Below are 22209 nucleotides of genomic sequence, written 5' to 3' on the forward strand. Positions count from 1 at the left end.
TATGTTATATGTTATGACTTATTATAATATGACTTATTAAAATTGATCGCGAGTAAAGACGCAGGTAAAATTACATATATAAATTACCTCTATCGTTCCACATACCTACTTCGTTAAATTATCGTTATAAATTAGTTATTATGTAATTGACTTATAACACAAATTATTGTAATCTCCACGTACCGTATTAGATGTTAGTATAAAACATTATACTACCTCGTAAGAACACCTGTTACTTTGCTATAAGTGCAATTAAATTATATAAGAAAATAGGTTAAGTCGATTAGACTTAATAGCTTTTCAATTATATATTTATATAGGCTCTGGTAATGAGTTAATATAACAGTTACACACAATGTCTCGATGACATTTAATTTCCCTGCTCTCGGTGGGCTATTTGCATGTATTGAGTCGTAAATTGTAAAAGCTCATCTCTGTCATACTATAATCATTGGTTTGATAATAATTGTTATAACTGTAATGTTTACATTTATTGAACTCTATATTTGAAGAAAATATATATTAGAAGCCGAGATGACACAGTGGTTAGAACGCGTGCATCTTAACCGATGATTTCGGGTTCAAACCCAGGCAAGCACCACTGAATTTTCATGTGCTTAATTTTTATTTATAATTCATCTCGAGCTCGACGGTGAAGGAAAACATTGTGAGGAAACCTGCATGTGCCTAATTTCAAAGAATTTGTGCCACATGTTTATTCCACCAACCCACATTGGAGCAGCGTGGTGGAATGTGCTCCAAACCTTCTCCACAAAGGGAGAGGAGGCCTTAGCCCAGCAGTGGGAAATTTACAGGGTATTAACAATAACTTCGGGGATTACTTGCTTCAGTTTGTTCTAAGATATATTAGGATTATTTTTATCTCCATATAATAATATATTCAAATCAACATCAAACTGCAGGCAAACGAAGTTGTAGACTCATAGCTTGTATTTTAGAATATATTCATACAATTATCCGTATAAACAAGCATATAATTAAGCCCGTCGTCTTCATTGGTTTATTTAACAGCTCAATTAAAAAATAATCATATAAATTTTAATTAATTCTCTTTTTTTAATTAATTTCAGATGTAGCGACAAGTGCGGTTAGTGGTGCCGTTGTTGGTGTGCCTCCTTCTTGGGAGCCATTCTACTGTGTCCTGCAGCAAGACCGACGGACACTCACAGCATACACTAGTGAAGAGTTAGCTGTAAGTATGCCAGACAGCTCTATACAACCTTTATTATAATTCTAACATCCTGTTATTTTAATTTATTGTCGATCAACATTTAATTCAAATAATTATTCAAATATTCCAAGATAGACGTTATTTTTTATAGTTAGTTATACGGTTATTGTTTGATATTTTGTAATCAATATCATAAAGCCGGACATAGTAACGTAATTATATCTGACATCAATAGAGCGTAACGGATTTACTAGAGCTGTTTCAATCAAATGTGGAACTTTGTCGGTTGAAAAAATTTTTTGCACGATTTGTTCATTCATACGAATACATTTGCAATTACAATTAGCGCAAGGACGTCGTGATACAAATAATGATCATCATTAGTTTTGACTGAAAACTTACAAAATAGCCAATGCATCGCACGGAACATTGAATATTGAGCAGACATTGTTATTTGTTTTTGTCTATAAATTTGAGCTATATTAGGTCAACGGTTCCGCTTTCCTGGTCTTTGAGGTAATTTATCTTTTACTTGAAACTCTCGATTTTCACTTATTGCAAAAACTTTCAAAGAAATAGAATAAAATTTACGGATTACGAGTAGTTTGTAAAAAATACGTTGTGTTGTGTTCCAATCCGTAATGTATATGAGGCCAGATCCATTTTATTCTGAACTATTAAACATGCTTGAAAAATTGAGATAAAACTTCTATATTTACTTCAAAAATCAATACCTCATATATATGTTAGTCTTACCAGTAAAGACTGCTACTTCATATGAAATAATAAAAAAAAATTGCCTATTATACGAATTATTTTTCGAAGCATAATATTTTAGATATCTTTTCGAATAGTATTCCGAAATAGCTATGTAAAATTTTACATAAAAACTTATAAGTTAAATACCATTTAATCATTATTTAAGTCGATACACGATTAAATATGAACGCAATAATCATAGACAACTTTGTTTACTATAACGGTAATTTTGCTAAAGTTTTTTATCTGGTAATCCAAAATCATTGACTTAGTTTTTTAAATTATACAAAGTGACTATGACAAAATGTCCGCTTTTATATCAGTGAATCGCGTGCACGTGTTGCGTGCGCTTAGAACTGATTTCACCATAACTATAATTTTAGATAATTATTAGGAGATGAGTATCACAAAAACGTCCACCGTTTATTCAAAACCAGTGCTCACGTCATACTATGATTTTTATATGATACATCTTCGATAGGAGTCAAATTTAAGGAAATTTGTGCGACATTTTAGCATGAGTAATAATTTCCTTTTTAAATGTTTTACTAGAATCAGCTGTATTGGAATGTACAGTGTAAGCACTTTAAAAAAAACTATTTCAGTGGTAAGTTGTAAGAAACCAGTATATATATAATATGATATGATTTGTATATGAAATAATATATGTGAGTACTGATCGCCTTAATTAGTTATATTTAAATATTGTATAAAAATAACTAAAACATTAAGTTACGTATATTTTGCCTATTTTTATTTTTTAACACTTTGCAATGTTTATTTCATAAGAGTTCAGTATGTAAAGATAATGTATTTGAGTATTTCTCTAAAGTACAAACAGAGCCTTGAAGCGTGGGCGCCTGTGCTGGTTTAATGCATAAATCGAAGCTAACTGCCCTAACAAAAGAGAAGTTCCACTTATGCTTATAATAGTCTTCCTGTATGTTTGATATAGAAAAAGCTTTTCCTCTAATGGTTGGTTGCAAATATTGATTACATATTATGCATTATATAAAATTAATAAGAAAATCATTTACATATGTTTAAATAATTTCTTTTTAATTAACTAAATTTACGATTATGTATATTTAATAAAGTCCCTTTTCGAAATCACTCATTATTTTTATATTAATATTCAGAAACAATAAGCAGTAAAAACTAAGTTTTTTGTACAGATAATGTTAAATAAATAATGAGAGGATGTATTTGTCTTTCAACTTAAAAGCTCTAACTAAAATTTCAAATACAGATAAAACAAATACGATGTATTTTACCTCTTTGAATTCTAACTCCTTGCACACCGACGGAACTGGAAACCAGTCCAGTAGTATTTACATAGTATCTTATCTTAATGTCCATTGCAGTAGTGATATCATTTAATGGGTATTGGCAAAGTGTTAGCGAGGGTCTAACACGGTAACAAAAAAAAATCTCGTAACTCGGTACATGTGACAGAAATGTAACTTGTTTTTGCGTTAATAAGATATAATTTCGTTAACGTTAACGTTTAATCTTTAATTATAATAATGTTGAAAGGTTATATATAACGAATTGCACTCAAATTTGACTCTTATAGCAAATAATTATTCAACCTAATAAAAACCACTAAATCAGATAATGTTCTAAATTTGTTATATTGTATGTATACTTTTTTATTATGATTTTTTTTTAACTATTACTATTTATATTTAATAATCGTATTAAGTAATATGTGCTGTTAATATAACAGCAGTGACGCCAATTGTCAGCGTGTAGAAGAATGATATTATTTTCACGTGATCAACCCGTTTCTCAAAGCAATTTGTGTTAGTTATGACATCGGAAGCGTATTCTCAATTTGTTTTTACTGTTCATTGTTACATTAATGTAACGATTAAAAAAGTTTATGTCTATAACCGTGGTCGTGGGTTTTAAGCGGTTTACAAATCGAGGCATATCATTTAAATTGTTATTTTAAATAATAACTCATGATTTATTGTAATTTAGCATTTTATTTTTCTTAATAAAATTTTATTGTTACACGCTATCCAACAGTCATTTCCTGGCTTCTATTTGGACTATAAGGTAAGAAATGTGAGAGTGTTATTTATTTTTGCCTTGTGTTTGTTTTGATTAAGTAATTCTCGTCTTTATAAATACAAAACTAGTCTATTCTAGTTGGTAATAAGTTTAATCATTTTAAAATGACTTAATATGTCTTGTTTTGTTTGTTTTCGTAGTCACAATGATTTATTTAGTTGTTATAACACTATAAAGCATTGCGTTTTTGTTGTTGAGAGTGACATGTGCTCTACTTTCCTTTTGTGGTCTAATTGTAGTACTTAAATCTATTCGTTGATCGTTATACCCACTTGTGTGATAATACATTTTAGTCCTTATACCACGGGTAATAAGGTTGTGTTAATTGACAAGCTGAATTGAACGTTTCGTGATTCGACCTGTCACGGTTTTACAGAGCAATAAATAATTTTAGTAACTAAATCTGGTTACTTTGCAAACATTATTCATTATTGTGAACATCAAACCGTAGGTATATCACACGGGAACTAATATAATACATAATAGTTGTTGAAGCTGCAACGAATATTCGGCTACTATTCGGTGTTCGGTATCTTCGGCCTTTTACCGAAATTGAAATTATACTAAGATATAACTAAGAAAGTTTCCTTTTCCAAAACAGGACATAATTATACATAATGCTATTGCATTGCTCAAATGACATAAAACTGTTTATATGATTAAAGTAGTTTGAATCAATCACAGGGCAAAATAACGAAACGGTCGTGGAACGTGGAAAATTTGCTCGGAATACCTCCGATAATTTGAATTCGGCTATTCGGTTAGTTCTTGCAATAAATTTTCAGCTTTATGTGAATAATGTATTCATTTCATCTGTAATAATACTTAATAATTCTAGCTCGACACACAACTCATTTAATTGCGTATGTGTTTCATTTTATAGGCTGCAATTAACACATATTTTAAACATGTGGTATTTATTTAAATAAAGACATAGACTTGGCTTAGGTATTTACTGGCGGTGGTTATCCAGATTCTTAGAACGGTGTTCTAAATAGAAATGTAATCGCTTATGTCACTAGCAATATCAGTAAGCAACTTTAGAATCTTTTTAGTATATAAAACTTTTTTAAATTTGTCAATTTGATTGAATAATATTTAGGGATACATTTTTAATTTTTTTTTTTTGGGATAACAATATAAATAATAATTTAATTTAAATAATAGACAGTCGAACCTGCATAGACTATTTTAAGTTTAATATATTCTAATAAAATTGTCTAAATAAAACCTTACTGTCATACTTTTTTTTCATTTAAATTTTACTTATTATGCACACGTTTTAAGTGTCATAAAGTCCGGTACATAAGTACTTAAAAAACGGGAGCGTGAATAAATAGCATATGTTTGAAAACGATTTATTATGAGCATTGCGAATATCGTTTAATGTTTAAGGCAAATCGTTCTGACTCATGGCTTTATGTCGGTGAACTTAAGTCGGTAACACGTGACCCTTTTGAGAGCGTTTTTTTTATTATTTGTGGGTTGTTCAAATTTTCAAGAACAATATTGAGGTTTTTATTTTGTTTCAATTTGTATCTGATATGATGCTATTGTTAACATCGAATGTTTATACACTTTAAAGGTCATTGAACTTATCTTTCTATGCTTAAAATGAGTGTGCTGTTTTAGGTGTAAATATATGGTTTAGCGGAATGTACAGCTATACATATAATTTATCATGTATACTTCTTTTTTTCAAATTTAAAATAGGAAAGCTGATCGGTAAAAACTGTCTAACGCCCATAGATATTGGCAGTCTAATAACTTATATAAACTGCATTGTAGCGCTATTAACTTGAGAAAGGATTGCAAAAAATTTACACGAAAAATATACTTACAAAAACCAACCATAATGATAATCAGTTAAACGATGTCGATTATCATTTTACATGTATAAAACATGAACCTACGCAGAGGATATTTTAGTACGTAATAGTTTAATCTATACATAAGTACTAATTTCAAATAGTAAGTCGATTATTCATAGTTCAACAACAATAGGCTATCGAATCGACTCTATAAAACAATGAGGAGAGGAACGCCTGGCAGATAGTAACTACGAGTATCGAGTAACAGGGACTCGTTACCGGTCCGGGCTATTTACGTGCTAAGTACTATTTGTATGTATTGCTGTGTTTCACTCGAAGAGGATAGGAGAGGTGTATTTAGTTTGGAAAGCATTCGACACGACACGTTTGTTAGCGAATCGATTACACCTGAACAAAATTCTCGGAAATATTTTTTATTTATTACTATTACGCATCATTTACATAATTTAATTGTATTACCTTTAGATTTAAATAGACATTTCAGTTATGTATTCATTTTTTATCTGTGTCCTAATGTCCAATTTGAACTGCCAATATTAATTAAAGGACACCCGTCAATCTTATTCTTAAAAACAATCAACATCGAAATGTTTGGACGTTCTTACTTCGAGTAGGCTCTTGCAAGTACTTGAGTCGTGGTTACTATTAATAGGGAATACAAGATTGTATGAAATGTAAAGCTACCAGATAATTTAATACTGCCATAGGAAAATTATTTACAAGCAGCTCCAGCGGAACTTGCATTTGAAAACGATACGGATCAATAGTTTCCAACACGTACGGATTGACATTGCATTGTGTTCTTTAAGTATATTGGGCTAAGTACAATATGTACTTGTGTTTATGCGAAGCCAATGTACGCTCAGGTGCATGATGCGCACATGTGTATTATGCAAGCAATTATCGATTTATACTTGCCTTAGACCAGAGTAATATGGAAATGGAATCAAGATTTAATAAGTGTGTCGAATTACGGAGATAATACCTTCTGCATTATTGTTAAATCAGATATAAAGCAGTTCGTCAAACATTTACTAACACATTATTAGTAAATGTTAGACGAACTGTCCAATCCGTCCTTACCAACTGGACCGTGAAAGATTTATTATTTGGTTTATTTTATAGAATACGCGAAATACAATAAATAATAAGAATTTGTAATAAAACATATTTAAACATTCTTAGGATAAGACAAATTGTTACGATATCAGTAAGTACTTTTATTTATTGTACTAAAAGGTTTTTTGTATGTTATCCCTGTGTTTGATAATGAAAATTCAAATTTATCCATTAGTGCCTCCATGATTAGTATTTTTAATGTGTCACAAATATTTAAAAATAATATATAGGACCTAGGAACTCAGTATGTACAGAAGCAAAACTTATTGCATTGCATTGGATTGGAATATTTTGCGCAAATAGGTTTCTACTTTGAAAAGGTTGGTTCGTCTATCGACAATAGACAATAATAAATATTTTATGATTACAACGCTTGACATACACCACTTCTATTGTACCTGTTCTCAGTTCTGAGGTTTTATCATCGTTGCTTAGTTGCTCACTAACATGTTCGTATTGATTTGAAATGTGTTGACGAGCTTTTATTCAAAAGCTTACTTGCGTTTTGCATCTATTGAAATGTACATTGTTTGCTTTGATTATCTTTCTCATCTAGCTTTTGTTAAATTTAATTGTTTTTTTTTTTTTACTTAGCGTTTAATTTATCAACTCTTGACGGAAGCAAAGACCGAAAAGGGAAACTTTAAGAATGTTATCGGTATAAATTAAATTATATACGATGATTTTTTTTTAAATAATGTTAACGAGCTATTGGACATCTAATGGCCAAGGCCACCCATACACATTGGCACTGTAGCATATTTTCTTACACCGTTAATGTCCCGTCAACTATGGGAACGAAGATGTCACGATCCTCGTGTAATTACTACACTGGGTCACTAACAAATCCAATGTTCATATTCCATGTTCTAGGTCACTGATACTCGAAATGAGTTTCTTGAAATTATCAATTTCAAATGCACTTATTTAAAATTGTTATTTCGTCAAAATATATCTTTAAATACTCATAGTTAAAGATTAATTTTATCATTGTTAAACAAATCAATTTTTTCACTTCAAATATATTAAAAGTTTATATATAGTTTAAGTAATTTCAAGGGCGATAGTTAGTTTTTTATAAAGGAAGTTATAGGTATTAAAGAATACGAGCAATTAGTAAAATAAATTGTTAAAGTTTAAACACATTTAATTGAGGAACAGATTTAAAAATATTAATCAAATTATTTCTCAATGTGTAAATTATATGAATTAAGCGATATTCGTTGTGCTTATTACTTAGTTAGTTGATGGTATTGGAATTGGTTACTTTAATAACTCCACCGTATACATGCCGCCCAACGACGTGAAAGTCGCAGCTTCATAATTCTTTAGGAATTGGGATATTCAAGAATGAATAGTACAAGATCGACATTTATTTGAAGATAGTAGGGACATACTATAAGCTATGGTGGCCTAGTGATTTAAACGAACTCGTGCGCCTTAAACAATAATTGCGCGTTCAACCACAAACAAACACAACAACATTTTTATGTGCTTAATTTGTGTTTATAATTCGTCTCGTCTCGGCGATGAAGGAAAACAAGATTCGGTAGAATAAACATGTCACAAGTGGATACACCACCAACTCGCATTGAAGAAGCTTGGTGGAATATGCTCCTTCTCAAACTACATAGGATTTTGTTTTATTATTGCAATAGTAGATTTGATAAGTAGTTTTTATGTAACGCAATCTTAAGAAACTTCACGTATATATTTATTTTTGTATAAACTATATTGTGTATTTTACAAATACTATGTGATATAGAAATATAACAAAATTTAAAAGTAATATTGTTTGTCCATTAATAAAAAGTATTTAGTCAATTACGGTAGTAATCATGCTTCTACATAGACCACATGGTGTTGTGGACTAACCAATAGATTTTAATCCTTTATTAATCAAATCAGTAAGGAATAAGTCTGTAAAAATTAGAAGCACATGTCACGCTATACGCTACAATGAAGCTTTGTAACCCCATTACTCCTACAGGATCTGTTAGAACAAGCGATGACATCACGCTATTAAACTGTTCTAGTTAATGTTACAGACTACAGAGTAAAAAGTTTGCTATGTACCTTACGTATTCTGCAGTCACTATTCAAATGGAATTTGTTTTTTGTACCATATAACAATGGACTTCCTTTATAAATATATTTTTTATCTATTTTAAATCGTATTTAATTGAAATCTTCGAGATTTATTTTAAATCACAGACGTTAGATTAGTCTATAATATGAAATTCGTTTCATAGTTTATCCCACAAAGTTAAATTAAAACATTCACTTAATATATATTATAAAAAGTTACAAAAAAACAGAACTAAATAAACACACACAAATATTTTTGATTGAGTCGATCAACTAAGCTAGCTACAGTGCATGCATCGATTTTAGTACTTATTTATTAAAATAAGTAAACAGTTCATATACTCCTTGTAAAACTATTTTTGTGACGCAAGGAAGCGATGTTTTATTAAAATGGGCTTTTACTAAAGACCATCCTCTAAAACACAGTCAATTGTTTAAAATAAAAATAAAACGAAATAACATTAACTTTGTAAGATCTAATAACATAAAGGGAGGGGTCCATCATGCCCGACGTGCTTTCTCTGACCTATTAATAGGCTTCTATTAATATACGTCGACTGATGTTGCCACTAGTCATTCTGAGAAATACCGCACTTGTAAAGAAAATACCTTATTAGGCTGTTATGTTTGTTTAAAAAGATGAATTATCTGCATACATACTAGGATATCTATATATATCAAGTACGCTTAGCTACCTACCTACCTTAATTTTGCTAGTATGTTTTTAAATAAAAATCTTGTATGAATTATCATTAGGCCGATGAATAGCTCATTGAGACAACGTAATGACTCAAAATTTGCAATCAACACATTATTATGATTAACATAATCATGATGGATTTCTCCAGTAAAATAAGCAGTTTTGCCTGGACAACTCTTGGGTTAAGATGTCATATTAACAAGAACACACTATTATATTTATATAAATTTTGGTATGAACATTTATAGCACATCAATATTCTAGTTGCCCCAAATATTGGCTGCGCTATATGTGTGGCAACACTAGCATGGTGGTCTGCTTACTTGTCTTCTCCACATGCGCTTCGGCGAAACGTGTAATTGGGTCAGATTCGTTAGAATTTGTTTTATGATTTCGTTCCCTTAACCCGCACTTAACTTGTTTCATTGTAAGTTGCAGTAAACTTACAATTTGACTGTACAAAACAAAAATTGTATTTTTTTAATGTCCAAACGATATTGTTTCGATATTATAATTTTATACTTCATAGAACTTTTTAATACATTTATTTGTGAATTATATCGGTGTGTGTGGGCCAGTCATTATTGATTTATTACTTTTTAAAATTAAATTTGAATTTCAAAAAACTTGTAACGATAAAACTTTATACTATCTGGAAAACTAGAGTATAGATGAGATAGCGTTGAAACATTGCGTCGATAGGAATGATTCAGGGCATATTAGAAAGGAGATAGAAGGACGTGGGAACATAATGACTGTAATTACAATTATGACTTATTAATATAAAGTATTATGTTATATCAAATGACATTACCATTCTATGCGTCAAACATCAGCCATTTGATCCATTCATGGTATTGTTATCTAATTCAAATGACCTTGCACTCTTATAAATCATTTGAATTTTTACATGTGTGTGAAACACGTACCTAATAAGTTAATGTAAAACAGTAACGTTATCGGATTTTGGATATATAAAGTAAGTATAGGATAATAAAGTAACAGACTGTAGAGGCCTCCTTTCCATTTAAGCAGATTATTTATGATATTCGAAGTATTCGTTTTTAATTTTTAATTTAAATGTTTTGTTCAACTGTACAGTAATATATGTAGTGATCCTTTTGTGATTAAAATAATGGAGCGTTTTTATTTATGGTGAATGAACTCAAACGTTTAAGTGAAAGTTCCATCAATACACGCTCATCGATATTTTGTTTTTGATGATTGTGTAACTTATCTATTGTGTTTCAAGTTGTGTATTCTTCTAACAAGGGACTGAATAAAAAAACTCTAGTATTATAATACTACGCGTATTTTATAACATATATTTTTACTTATTGTTGTACCTAATCTATTTTTAAAGTTTTGAGTTGATGCTAAACTAATTAGTATATACAGTTTAGTTTTTAAATGTTTTGTAATATCGAATCCAAAATATAATTTCTAAAACCAATCTATTTCAATATTACGAATTGATGATACTCTACTAATCTAAGGTAGACCATGCTGTACAGAAATTCTTACAAAATGTTATTAAAAAAAAATTACAAACATTTTTTAAATTTAACGTTTCAGACATCCAATAATAACGGAGAGTATGCCACGCGAAGTCTGCCCCGAGTGAGGATAGATGGCGGTAGCAACGTTGGAAATGGAGTAAGACTACGATGCTGGGCTGCACCACCATCTATTACCGAAGAGGAGGTTGAAGATGAAATAGAGGACGATGCTGTTTCATTACGAGCATTACCATCTCAAGGTAAGAATATATATTTCTAGTTATATTTAAACTTAAAATTTCAAGCGGCATCTACCGATGATCGGCTTTACTAATAGAAATAAGCGACACCTATGTTGAAGAATAATAACTATTTTCAGTGTTATATCTATTCAACGCTAGATGGCAGAGTGATTGTTATTAGAACACCGTGTTATGTTATTCGAATTTTTGTTTTTTCTTATTTTTTTAATAGTCATCAAGTATGTTAATATGTATAAATAATCGGAATGGATTTCACTATGTATAATTTGAACAGTTCTTCTTTTCAATATAGATGTATGAATTATTAGTCATTAGCGAGTGGCCCCATTAAAGGGCATTAGTGGAAACAATTGGTGACGTATTTGTAAACTCTCGTTAATTAGTGGTTAGTATATAGGGCTGCCATCTAATTAATAATTTTATAGAGGAGGACAAAATAGAAGAGGCAATTAATTAAGTTTAATCATTTTATGCCTTATTAACAGTATCAACCATATGCTACTTTTATACATTTGTTTTTGTTAAAATTAAACAATACCTAAAATAGTACATACCTAAAATAATAGTAATATTAAAAATTGTGTCATACGAAATTTACACATATAAAAAATAACATTCCTACAATTTAACCATCATGTTTTTTTAACAATGCTTAATGACCGAGTTGAATGTACAGTAGTTTGATAAATCTTTACTGAACCCTGTGTCCCAGCCCTAACGAATGACGCGGTGACGCTCGCGCACCCATCCGGCACCAATCGATTACAACGAGTTTCACGCACCAACTGCATACTTGCGACTGTTTTTACTCCTGCTTTGGACATTACTGCTTATATTTTAATGCGTTTTAGTTTCTTGCTGTCAGTGTTTTTTTCTATAAAGAACATCTAATGCTACCATTTTTTCTGACGTTTTTTTTAAAAAAGAAATCTGATAGCTTGTCATTACTGTGCATCCTTCGTCTACATTCATATTTTTTAATTATTATTAAATATTTCGTAAAGTTTTTACGCTTTACTTAAATTGAGTTGAACGAAACGTGCAAAAATAAGGCTTTTTATGTGGAATGTTATCTTGCCGGAAAATCAGATGAACGTATGTCAGTAAGAACTTACAAGCATTATAAATAAATTGCAGACGCAGTCGTTCAGAAACCATACAGGCTTATTTTCACCGTCTGATGGTCTTGCCCTTCCCTGATATCGAAACAAACAGACAATTAGGGCTTGCCCGTTTTTAATTGACATTGCTCCCTAAGCGTTGCTCATTGACTTGGACAGTGTGACATTCAATCCCTCTCGTGGAATATACTTCCAGACGATTAGTTGATTAAGTGAAATGAAAACGTAAATCGTGTTAAAACCTGTTTTTTTTTTAAATATTGTAACTTTGTTTAATTATTTAAGGCAGAGAGGATTTTGTTTAGTTTATGGTTTATATTATTTTATGAAATAGGTGATACTAAAACAATAGCTTATTCCGCAATAAAAAATATACTATTTATTTTAATGGAAACAATCGTTTGTATCAATGTTTTACGTGTCTTCAACGCGTATGTTAAACTTTAAAATAATGTCTGATTCCGTAAAACCGATTTTTCAAACAACTATCGACTGACAAGTCCAAAATAGAAAAAGTAAACGGTCTGCGACGAAAGAGACATTCTAAATAAGAAACGAGTTACATTTTTCGTCGTTCCCTACAATAATATATGTTCAGTGAATTTATTGAGATCAATTTATATAAGTATGCGAACCCTCTCAACAGTTAAGAATAAACAAAAAACTTATTTTAAATAAAATTTGTTAGGAACGAAAAAAATGACAATCACGTAATGAGTTGCTTCCTGGGAAATAAATTAAGATCACTGAAAGAAATGACAATTAAAAGACAAGATTCACAAAGTATGTAGGGCAAACACACAAAGAAAATATTTATTGTTTCGCATCATAAAACGTTGATAATTGTTTGACCTACAATGTTTTAATTGTAATTTCGTCAAAATTTGAGTCATGATCTAATTGAGCGGCTAACGCTTGCACACATCACGATTCCTGTGAACGTAGAGACGCCCGACCTGAATGTTAATGTACCGACGAATATGTAGGTAAACAAAGATATAAGGGTGAGTCGTATGTACCTTAAAATAAAGGTCATTATACATTGACACCTGAAAGCGGCGTGTGGTTAACCATACGAACGGCAATGCGGTTAGTAAGAATTGTTCCAAAAGTATTGTAAGTTTCTGATTAGTTTCGGACGTGTCATATATTAAGGTGACTCTTTGTAATCGAATATTTTGTTTTTGTTTATAACTATTTAATGGATTTCAATAAGATTTATTTATATAATAATAATACCGAGTATACATTACAACATTTCTAAAATTTTATTTAATTAAAAAGACAGAACTGTAAGTATCTCAATTTTGCACTTGAATCCCATATAGTAAGAAACGGATTGTTCCATGTTCATGACTTTTGAAGTTATGTTGGTAAATATCGATGTATATTTCCTTATTGTAACATTGTTTTTTTACCGTAAAATGTAATCACGGGAATTATTATTACTATAATGAAATCAACAGACGGCGAGCCTTGCTTGTATCGTTTTCTGAGTCATTGTTGTTGTTGAAAATTATTGAAATGAACTTGTCATTGCAATAAAATGATCATTCTGTGATCCGAGAAATAAAATTATTGATTTTTAATGGCAGAAATTTAAATTAGTTAGATTTTCTTGTAGAAGGTAACTGTCGAATACTTTGGCATCGTATACATGTCGCCGCAGTCGCATCGGTGACGGATCGCGAGATTTATAAAACGCACTTAAGGCACGGCTACACATAATTGTAGAGCGTTATACGTTATACGTGATTACGTCCAACAATTTTTAATACTAATTCGTAAATATTCGAAACATCTTGGTCATCTTGGTGATCGTAACTTTTCAATAATATAATGAAATTGACTCCTGTTACAAACGAATTGTCGGAAACAAAATTAAAACATTGTCTGCAATGTTCGTTACTTTATGTGTTTTCTAGATACGATGGATTATCACATTTTGGTATTTGGTATTGTCACTGTACAAAATAATAACAAACATGCGTCAATAACGAATATATTGCCCTTCTACATTCTGAACTTTGATCTACCAAACACGGTGCGGTTGTGATATATAATACACATAATACTGTATTGCATTTCAGCGCCGGTGTGGTCTCATGTACACAGAGCCTTACAGTAAACAATAGTTATTTATTATAAATAACATTACTGTCTAAAGTATGTATACGTATAAACAACTCACCATCTATTCTACTATCAAATAGACAACCGGTGGTAGCTTTTAATTTAATTCAATATTGTAATATGACGATTCAAAAGTGCTTTTATTAACTTATTTGAATAAAGATTTTCTTTTAAATAAATTGGAATACTGACTATTATGGCTGTGTTACCGATTAATGGTATGCTGTGTTAGTGTTAGTTTTCATAACCACATAATAAAACATCTTAAAAATATATGGTTTAAAAGGCATTGCATAATTGGATATACTTAAAATGCAAACGGTTGTGGGCAAACGTGACAATTTTTTATGCTGATATGAAAAATAAAATTAATAATAGTAAACAGTATGTTTTCAGTTCAAATAACACTGATTACCATTACCAAGCATGCGTTTAGATATGTACTAACCGTAATAAACCGTCAACATTAACAGCCTGTAAATTTCCCACTGCTGGGCTAAGGCCTCCTCTCCCTTTGAGGAGAAGGTTTGTAGCATATTCCACCATGCTGCTCCTGTGCGGTTTGGTGGATATACATGTGGCAGGATTTCGTTGAAATTAGACACATGCAGGTTTCCTCACGATGTTTTCTTTCACCGCCGAGCACGAGATGAATTATAAACACAAATTAAGCACATGAATATTCAGTTATGCTTACCTCGGTTTGAACCCGCAATCATCGGTTAAGATGCATGCGTTCTACCACTGACCATTGAGCCATCTCGGCTCTCAATGTTTATCATCTATTATCAGTCAATTACCAAATCATTTAATATTAGTTTAGTTTCAATCTTAATATAATAAAGCTGAAGAGTATGTTTGTTTGGTTGAAAGCGCTAATCTCGGATTAGTTTGAAAAATCCTTTTAGTGTTGTCTTAGATAGCCTGTTTATCAAGAAAGGCTATACGCTATGATGCTTCGACGAATAGGTTAAAGTTTTGCAAAAATCGTGTATGACATAAATAGATAACTTTTTATATAATTTGATTTTGCAGTACTTAATTTGACTACTAAATTATAGTTACCTAAATAAGATTATAAGACCCAGTACTTTTACCTAACGTTCTGAAGTTCAATTCTTACTGTATCTTAAACAGCTCCTTAATGTTCTTAGAAAGACTTTACAAATATTCTCAACTTCTAAACAAACGAAATCGCGACCAAAAGCTAGTCAATGGATAATCTTAAGTGCATTTTACCTTGTACTTCGCAATGTCAATCGGCAGATGACTTACCAGGTGGGCGACTTAGTCCGGCTTCTTGCTATTCATAAAGTACGAAAGATATAAAGCGTAAATTAAATGAATCATGTCACCTGATTTTATAGTTGATCAGGTTGAAATGGAAGTAGTTGCCTTTAAAGGTGAACCAGACAGACAGTATTAACTTTCATAAAAGCATTGCGGTAGTTTGTAGCTGTGTGCTTATGTCTGTGTACACACATGACGATTTACACATGTGAGCATGGTTTTAAAGTAAGCGCGTTTATTTTGAGCGTGCTAGTTCGATCATTTAATTTATGCTATTTTGTCATCCGTTCTGTCAACTGTATCGTGTATTTATAACGCCACACAATTAAAACTGGATCTTGTTTTCAGTATTAAAAAATAACAAAATCTTTTCTGGTAAAATCATGGACGACATAAACCCTCCATCTCCACCAAAAATAGTAATTAGTTTTAAACATTGTTAACCAATAATATATTAAATTAATGTAACTTTTTTTTTTAATAATAATTGAGTTTACTAAAGTATCAATATTTCGTTTCTTACAAATTGCGTAAATAGTGTGATTAATGCTTTACTTAATCAAAATAGGTTTTATATAAATGACATATTTTTTCAATTAAATCATATTGTAAATATTATATTGATATATTTGTGCTGTTCATCCATATAAGCTGGTGTCAGAGCTGGCGCGCCGTTGATGCTACTGTCTATTGTCTCTACTAAATGCAGTCAGGGTTGTCGGAGTTCATAAAACGAAAACAAAGAATTATATCTAATCGATAGAACTCGATTATTTAAATGGTTTATTTCTTCTCATGAATGTATACATAAAAAGAAAAATAATTAGACACAATTAAACTACTTAATGCTTTTTTAAATTATACGTGTTCGACGTTGGACTAACTAGTAACTACTCCCGATCTCTTCCAATCAACGATTATTGTGTGCAACTAATGGTATTTACAATTAACATTGAATAAAATAAATATAGTAACATTATAATTCTAATTAGGTAGAAATAGTAACACGACTGTGAAGAATTTAGCAATTTTTTTGCAGCTCCTAAAGGAAAAGTGCATTTTCATGAATAGGCTCGTGTTGAATTGTCGTCACATCCATTTCCCTCGTGTGGTTTGCATGTTAATTTTTAATAAGCGGAAAATTACGCAGGTTCATTACAATAGTAACATATTTTGACGCCCCTACATTTCTCTGCCGGTGTCTGCGAGCGGAGCGTGGCGTTCGCGCCAGTGCGTTACGCCGCTTCCGACTCGCAACACATCGGTATATTCGAAATTCGAGTATCGATACATCGCGTTAAAATCGCACGCGTTACTTTTTCAAAAAAGTTTTGCGCAGTGCGTTAAATTTGTGTTAAGGTGAATATTTTAGTGAATAGTGTGGTGACTGTTTACGGAATCAGCTGTTTCGAATAACGATAAAAATTATGAAGGATCATTACTGTTCTGTTGTTATAAGGTGACAGTTGTTTAATTGCTAACATTTTAATAGCGTTCTTTCGTTAGTTTTAATAAAATACGATTTTAACGTACCATTAAGTAGTTTAAGATTTCAAGCCTAATGTTTTCGTTCATATGTGTTTTTTTTTGACACTATTAAAAGGAAAAAAAATATCACTGCGACGTCTATTTTAAATAAAATCATTTTAACACATTACAGATAAATTAAATTGAATATCAAAAAGTGGAAAATGCATTTCATATCATTGTAAAGTAAATTATGATTCTAAATAATATGTTACTAATTTTGTTTTAAAGATAAGTAAGGTCTATTTTGAGAACAAAATAATTAGTGATGCATCATTCACTGCAAACATCCGATAGGTATTATAAGTATGCGTAGGAGCCTGGCAGTAGCGTCCATAATAGCACATTGCATTTTTATTGGTTATTAATAACAATTTGAATGATAAAAAAAAGTTATGGCCACATAAATATAACATAACGAAAATATTTCAAATTCTACAAATTTAAACATTTAAATGTTTGAATATATTTTGGTAACAACCAAAATGTATTTAAACTTTTTAATAAATATATAAATCATTGTGAAAAAAAAAACCTAAGAGCGTATTTAAAACTAAAATTGATTATTGCAATATATTTACTTCGAGAATCATTTAATTGATAAACGAATCTGCACTGTTACTTTTATCGCGAAAAATCACAATTCATCGGTTACGGGACAAATCCGTTAGTCGAATGCCGCAGATTTCCGATATTGAGATAAAACAGTTCTGTTAATTATTGATTTCATACATCAGTTATGCAATATAGATTACTTTCGTATTGCATAAAAATTCCGTGCCGCTATCGTAAGACGATATAGATTGGAATAGTTCGGTATAGTTCTGGTTATTTCCTGCAACACGTGATGCAATGGGCCAATTCGCTTTGATGGCACATCATGTGGGTGTCAGGTTAGCAGTTATTGGAAGCATTTGTAATGGCGATCGGAGAGCGGTCCGGAGAGGGCCCTGATAGAGACAGCCTAGCGCGTATTCTAACTGTGGGGTCAAGTATATTGTATATCCATATATAAATAAGAATTATTTTATAAGATTTTGTGAATCAGTCGTAATTTTTAATTGCTATATCTGTTTCAACTAAAAAAGAAAAATAATCGGACAAATGTTTTCGTATAGAAATCTTTTTATTTATTTTAGTTGTTTTCATGTATTATTATTATTAAATACATTACACGATTACGAGTTTTTAAAAGTTTCGATTTTATTTCAACTAATGTTTAAATAAAAATAAATTGAACTAGTTTTTAAAAACACTATTTATTGAACATTCAACGTTATTAAATTAAGACAATAAACAAAACCTATGTTTTATGTATATATATGTAGGTGACATTTAAAGTACAAGACAGGAAATTCGATCGTGAAATGAAGCTACTAATAACTTTTTACCATAATATTACAACATACAATAGGGTGTCGATGTTTACCAAGTCACTTTAAATTCATTGTCGAGTTTCGAGTTTCTTCAGTCAAGCTACGTTTAAACGAAAACATCACAATTGAAAGATCTAAAATCATCAACCGATTACAACACTAACGGATGAAACATTGTAAGTCTAAGAAGTTGTCAAACTACAAAATCGGTGAAACTAAAACGAGCGAAAGTTGAATTCTTAGATGTACGATAATATTATGGAAATTGTTGAACGGTTTTCAATCATTGCGTAACCAATAAATGTTTCATGTTAAGTGATGTGTGACGATAGATTTACGGATAATCGTATGTCCTTGTGATGTCTGAACAGGGTCATTTGATAGTGCAATCTAGACTGGTATTGAAACTCATGAAATTGATATTGTAGGAATCGAGTAGCCATATTTTGTCACATTATCCGATTTAAAATTAATTAAAATAGTGATGTAGTAAAAAAAAACAAAGTCCATTTGAAAATAACATCCTTCAATTCAAATGTTCCTTTCAATTTCCTTTCTCTGCAATACAAGATTTAATAGTTCCCATCGATGTTGCCATTTTATAGTTTCGCTCCTTCTATAACATTCTTTGGCGTCTCGGCATGATTAGTTTTCCTGTTTTCTTTTCCATCCGATGTCCGTCTCTGATTAAACTTTCTTGAAACGGAATGCCATCTCAATGCCATGATGGAGGTAACCGCGTTTAAACGGAGTAGAAAAACAACACTAATTAATTAATTCTTCCTGGTTTTACGTTACCTACCTATTTAGCGTCAAAGTACAATTTTATAACACAGTAATGTTTTAAACGATTCTTAAGAATTTATCGGACTGAAAACGTAACTAGTTTTTGTTTTGTAATATTTTAAAAATGCAAAACACTTTTTTTATAGCGCTGATGCACGATTTGTTGGAGGATCGCAATATATAAAAATCGTTTTGTGTTCTGTACATATAACGCATACAAAGCTTGAGTTTGTAAAGCACGTTATGTGGGGTCAATTTGGGAGTTTGCCAAACTAAAAGATGTGTGACGGTTAAAGATGGCGCCGAGAGGGTTCGAGCTGCAAGCCATTATTTAAGTTATTTTCCTGAATTCAGACGGAATCTATTTTATTTCAATGAACGATGACTTTATTCGTTATTTCCTTGTAGATATATTATGTATATATTAATAACAAATTTGTATAAAATAGTAATTTAATTTAACATTTAAAAAAATTATGCTTTACATAAAGTCATTAATTTACGATTATATTTAATACAAATATCTTATTTTCTGTCCTGGTAATTGTTAACACAGTAACTTAAACTGTTTGTCAACTTCCATGTATATAGCTTATCTTGTGTATAAGTACTATCAAATGAAATAAAAGAAAAATGAAATCCTATAATAATAATCTCTATACAATTTAGTTGTTTGAGGAAACTGTACTTGTAAAATCCGAAATAATCATTACTCACCGTGTATACTGAGTATATACAACTTTTATAGATGTTCACATAAATATGGCCCCGCTATAGAAACATCGTTTATTAAAAATCTTAATTAAGCATAAAATAGGCTTTTTGCTCGACTTTCTACTACAGCTATTCCAATCATGATGATATTCCAAAGATGTTTGATATGACATATTCTCGATTTTTAGGGATTCGCGTAAGAACTAAAAAACAGACGCACATAAACCATTCAAATTGTGAAAGCGCATAATTTTCTCGTTTAATATATTCACAGAGTTAGTCTTTGTATGAACACTTCTTGTATAGAGACAAGGCAACCGTTCGAAAGTAGAAAACAAATTGTTCACCGATTTTTATATAATATATTTTTTTAATTGAATTATAATTTGACTGTTTTCAAATGACTTTTATAAAATTAAAATTGCGGTAGGATATGGCTGTGAATGTGAATATTGGTGATCGTTCTACATTTAAATTTCATTTAAAAATGAATATTAAATAATGTATAGCAATTATTAACCATAGCATAATGTCGCTGGCCCCGTGAAACGTTTAGGTGATCCTGTGCACTAATTAAACAGGGGCATGATGAATGCGTGGATAAAGCGTCTAAATTGCGAGCTCAGCTCATTTGAACCCTCCGGCAGATCCCCTGAATTCATTAGGTACTATCCATAAAGCTAGGGGCTAGACTTCCCCCGTACTAAGTCCTGTTAAAGGGGGCTCTGAATACATTAGTGCAGTCGGTGAGATGGGCGTTAAGGGTCATACGTTTATTCGTGAATCGTGCGAAGAGTTAGACGTTTATTTGTCAACGGGCGACGTGACTACAGTTTTACTTTTGTGACGTTTCCATGTACTGTTTTTAGTGTTACTTTAAATTCCTTTCATCATTTGTTTTCTATTTTATGCTATTTGTATCATGTCTATTTAATTGTTTATTTCTTTGTTAAACGTTTATGAGGTGATGTGTTATCTAAAACTAGCTAGATCTTTATAGAGCGGGAAATGTAGTAACGAAAACAATGACGTATATGTAATGGTACCAATACTATAAATACTGTAACACAAATCATGTTCGGACACAATTCAAATGTACGTTTAATACTTATTGAACTTTCGATACAGATGTATTCTGAAAATAAACAACATAAAATTATAATGCAATTTGTAACAATATTTAGTAAATATTATATCAGAAAAGTGACGCGTACAGTCAAACATAGACTAACGAATGCGTACAAATATCTTATGGTAATATGTAAGATCTGTAACACTTTATACATATTGATGTATATAAATTTTCATTCATTAAACGCATCGCTGGCTTGGATATAAATATAAGATTATACGATCCGTTCTGTACGTACATGCTTGTGTATCGATTTGACTTTTAAATTAAAAATCACGTTTTACGGTTTTTGATAAATCGTTGAAGAGAAATTATTTGATATAATAGATAGAAGATATAAATATTTTTTTAAAACGATTATTGCATTACCTATGTCCTGTAATTCACCCATATTTTTGGTTCGATTATGAGTTTACCATATTACGTGCTTAGGTGCGTAACTTGGGGTTACATAGCTTATAATCAACCTCAATTATTATCCTAAACAAAAGTTCTATAGAGTTTTATATATATAGTTGGAGACGGACGAAAATAAACTAGTGAATTCACCTTACGATGGTTTTTGCATGGTATAAGTTTGTACTGCGTTGCCAATGCGC

At 30.9% G+C, this 22209-nt stretch overlaps 2 protein-coding genes across 7 annotated transcripts in view; both read left to right on the plus strand.

Moving 5' to 3' along the window:
* The window catches only part of LOC113392751 (1-acyl-sn-glycerol-3-phosphate acyltransferase alpha), a 125929-nt gene that overhangs the window by 75202 nt on the left and 28518 nt on the right, over positions 1–22209 (plus strand). The gene's annotated exons all lie outside the window — the stretch shown is intronic.
* The window catches only part of Raskol (raskol), a 140701-nt gene that overhangs the window by 48802 nt on the left and 69690 nt on the right, over positions 1–22209 (plus strand). For 3 of the 6 annotated variants that reach the window (XM_026629349.2, XM_026629346.2, XM_026629345.2), the window contains exons 3-5: positions 1092–1213; positions 3986–4015; positions 11345–11528. In XM_026629349.2, coding sequence (XP_026485134.2) covers positions 1092–1213; positions 3986–4015; positions 11345–11528 — 336 coding nt within the window. Of the gene's footprint in view, positions 1–1091; positions 1214–3985; positions 4016–11344; positions 11529–17303; positions 17435–22209 lie in introns of those variants that run through there. The other 3 variants (XM_026629350.2, XM_064220804.1, XM_026629358.2) reach the window with 2 other exon arrangements.

This window comes from Vanessa tameamea, chromosome 5, assembly GCF_037043105.1.
Source record: "Vanessa tameamea isolate UH-Manoa-2023 chromosome 5, ilVanTame1 primary haplotype, whole genome shotgun sequence".
NCBI classification, from domain to species: domain Eukaryota; kingdom Metazoa; phylum Arthropoda; class Insecta; order Lepidoptera; family Nymphalidae; genus Vanessa; species Vanessa tameamea.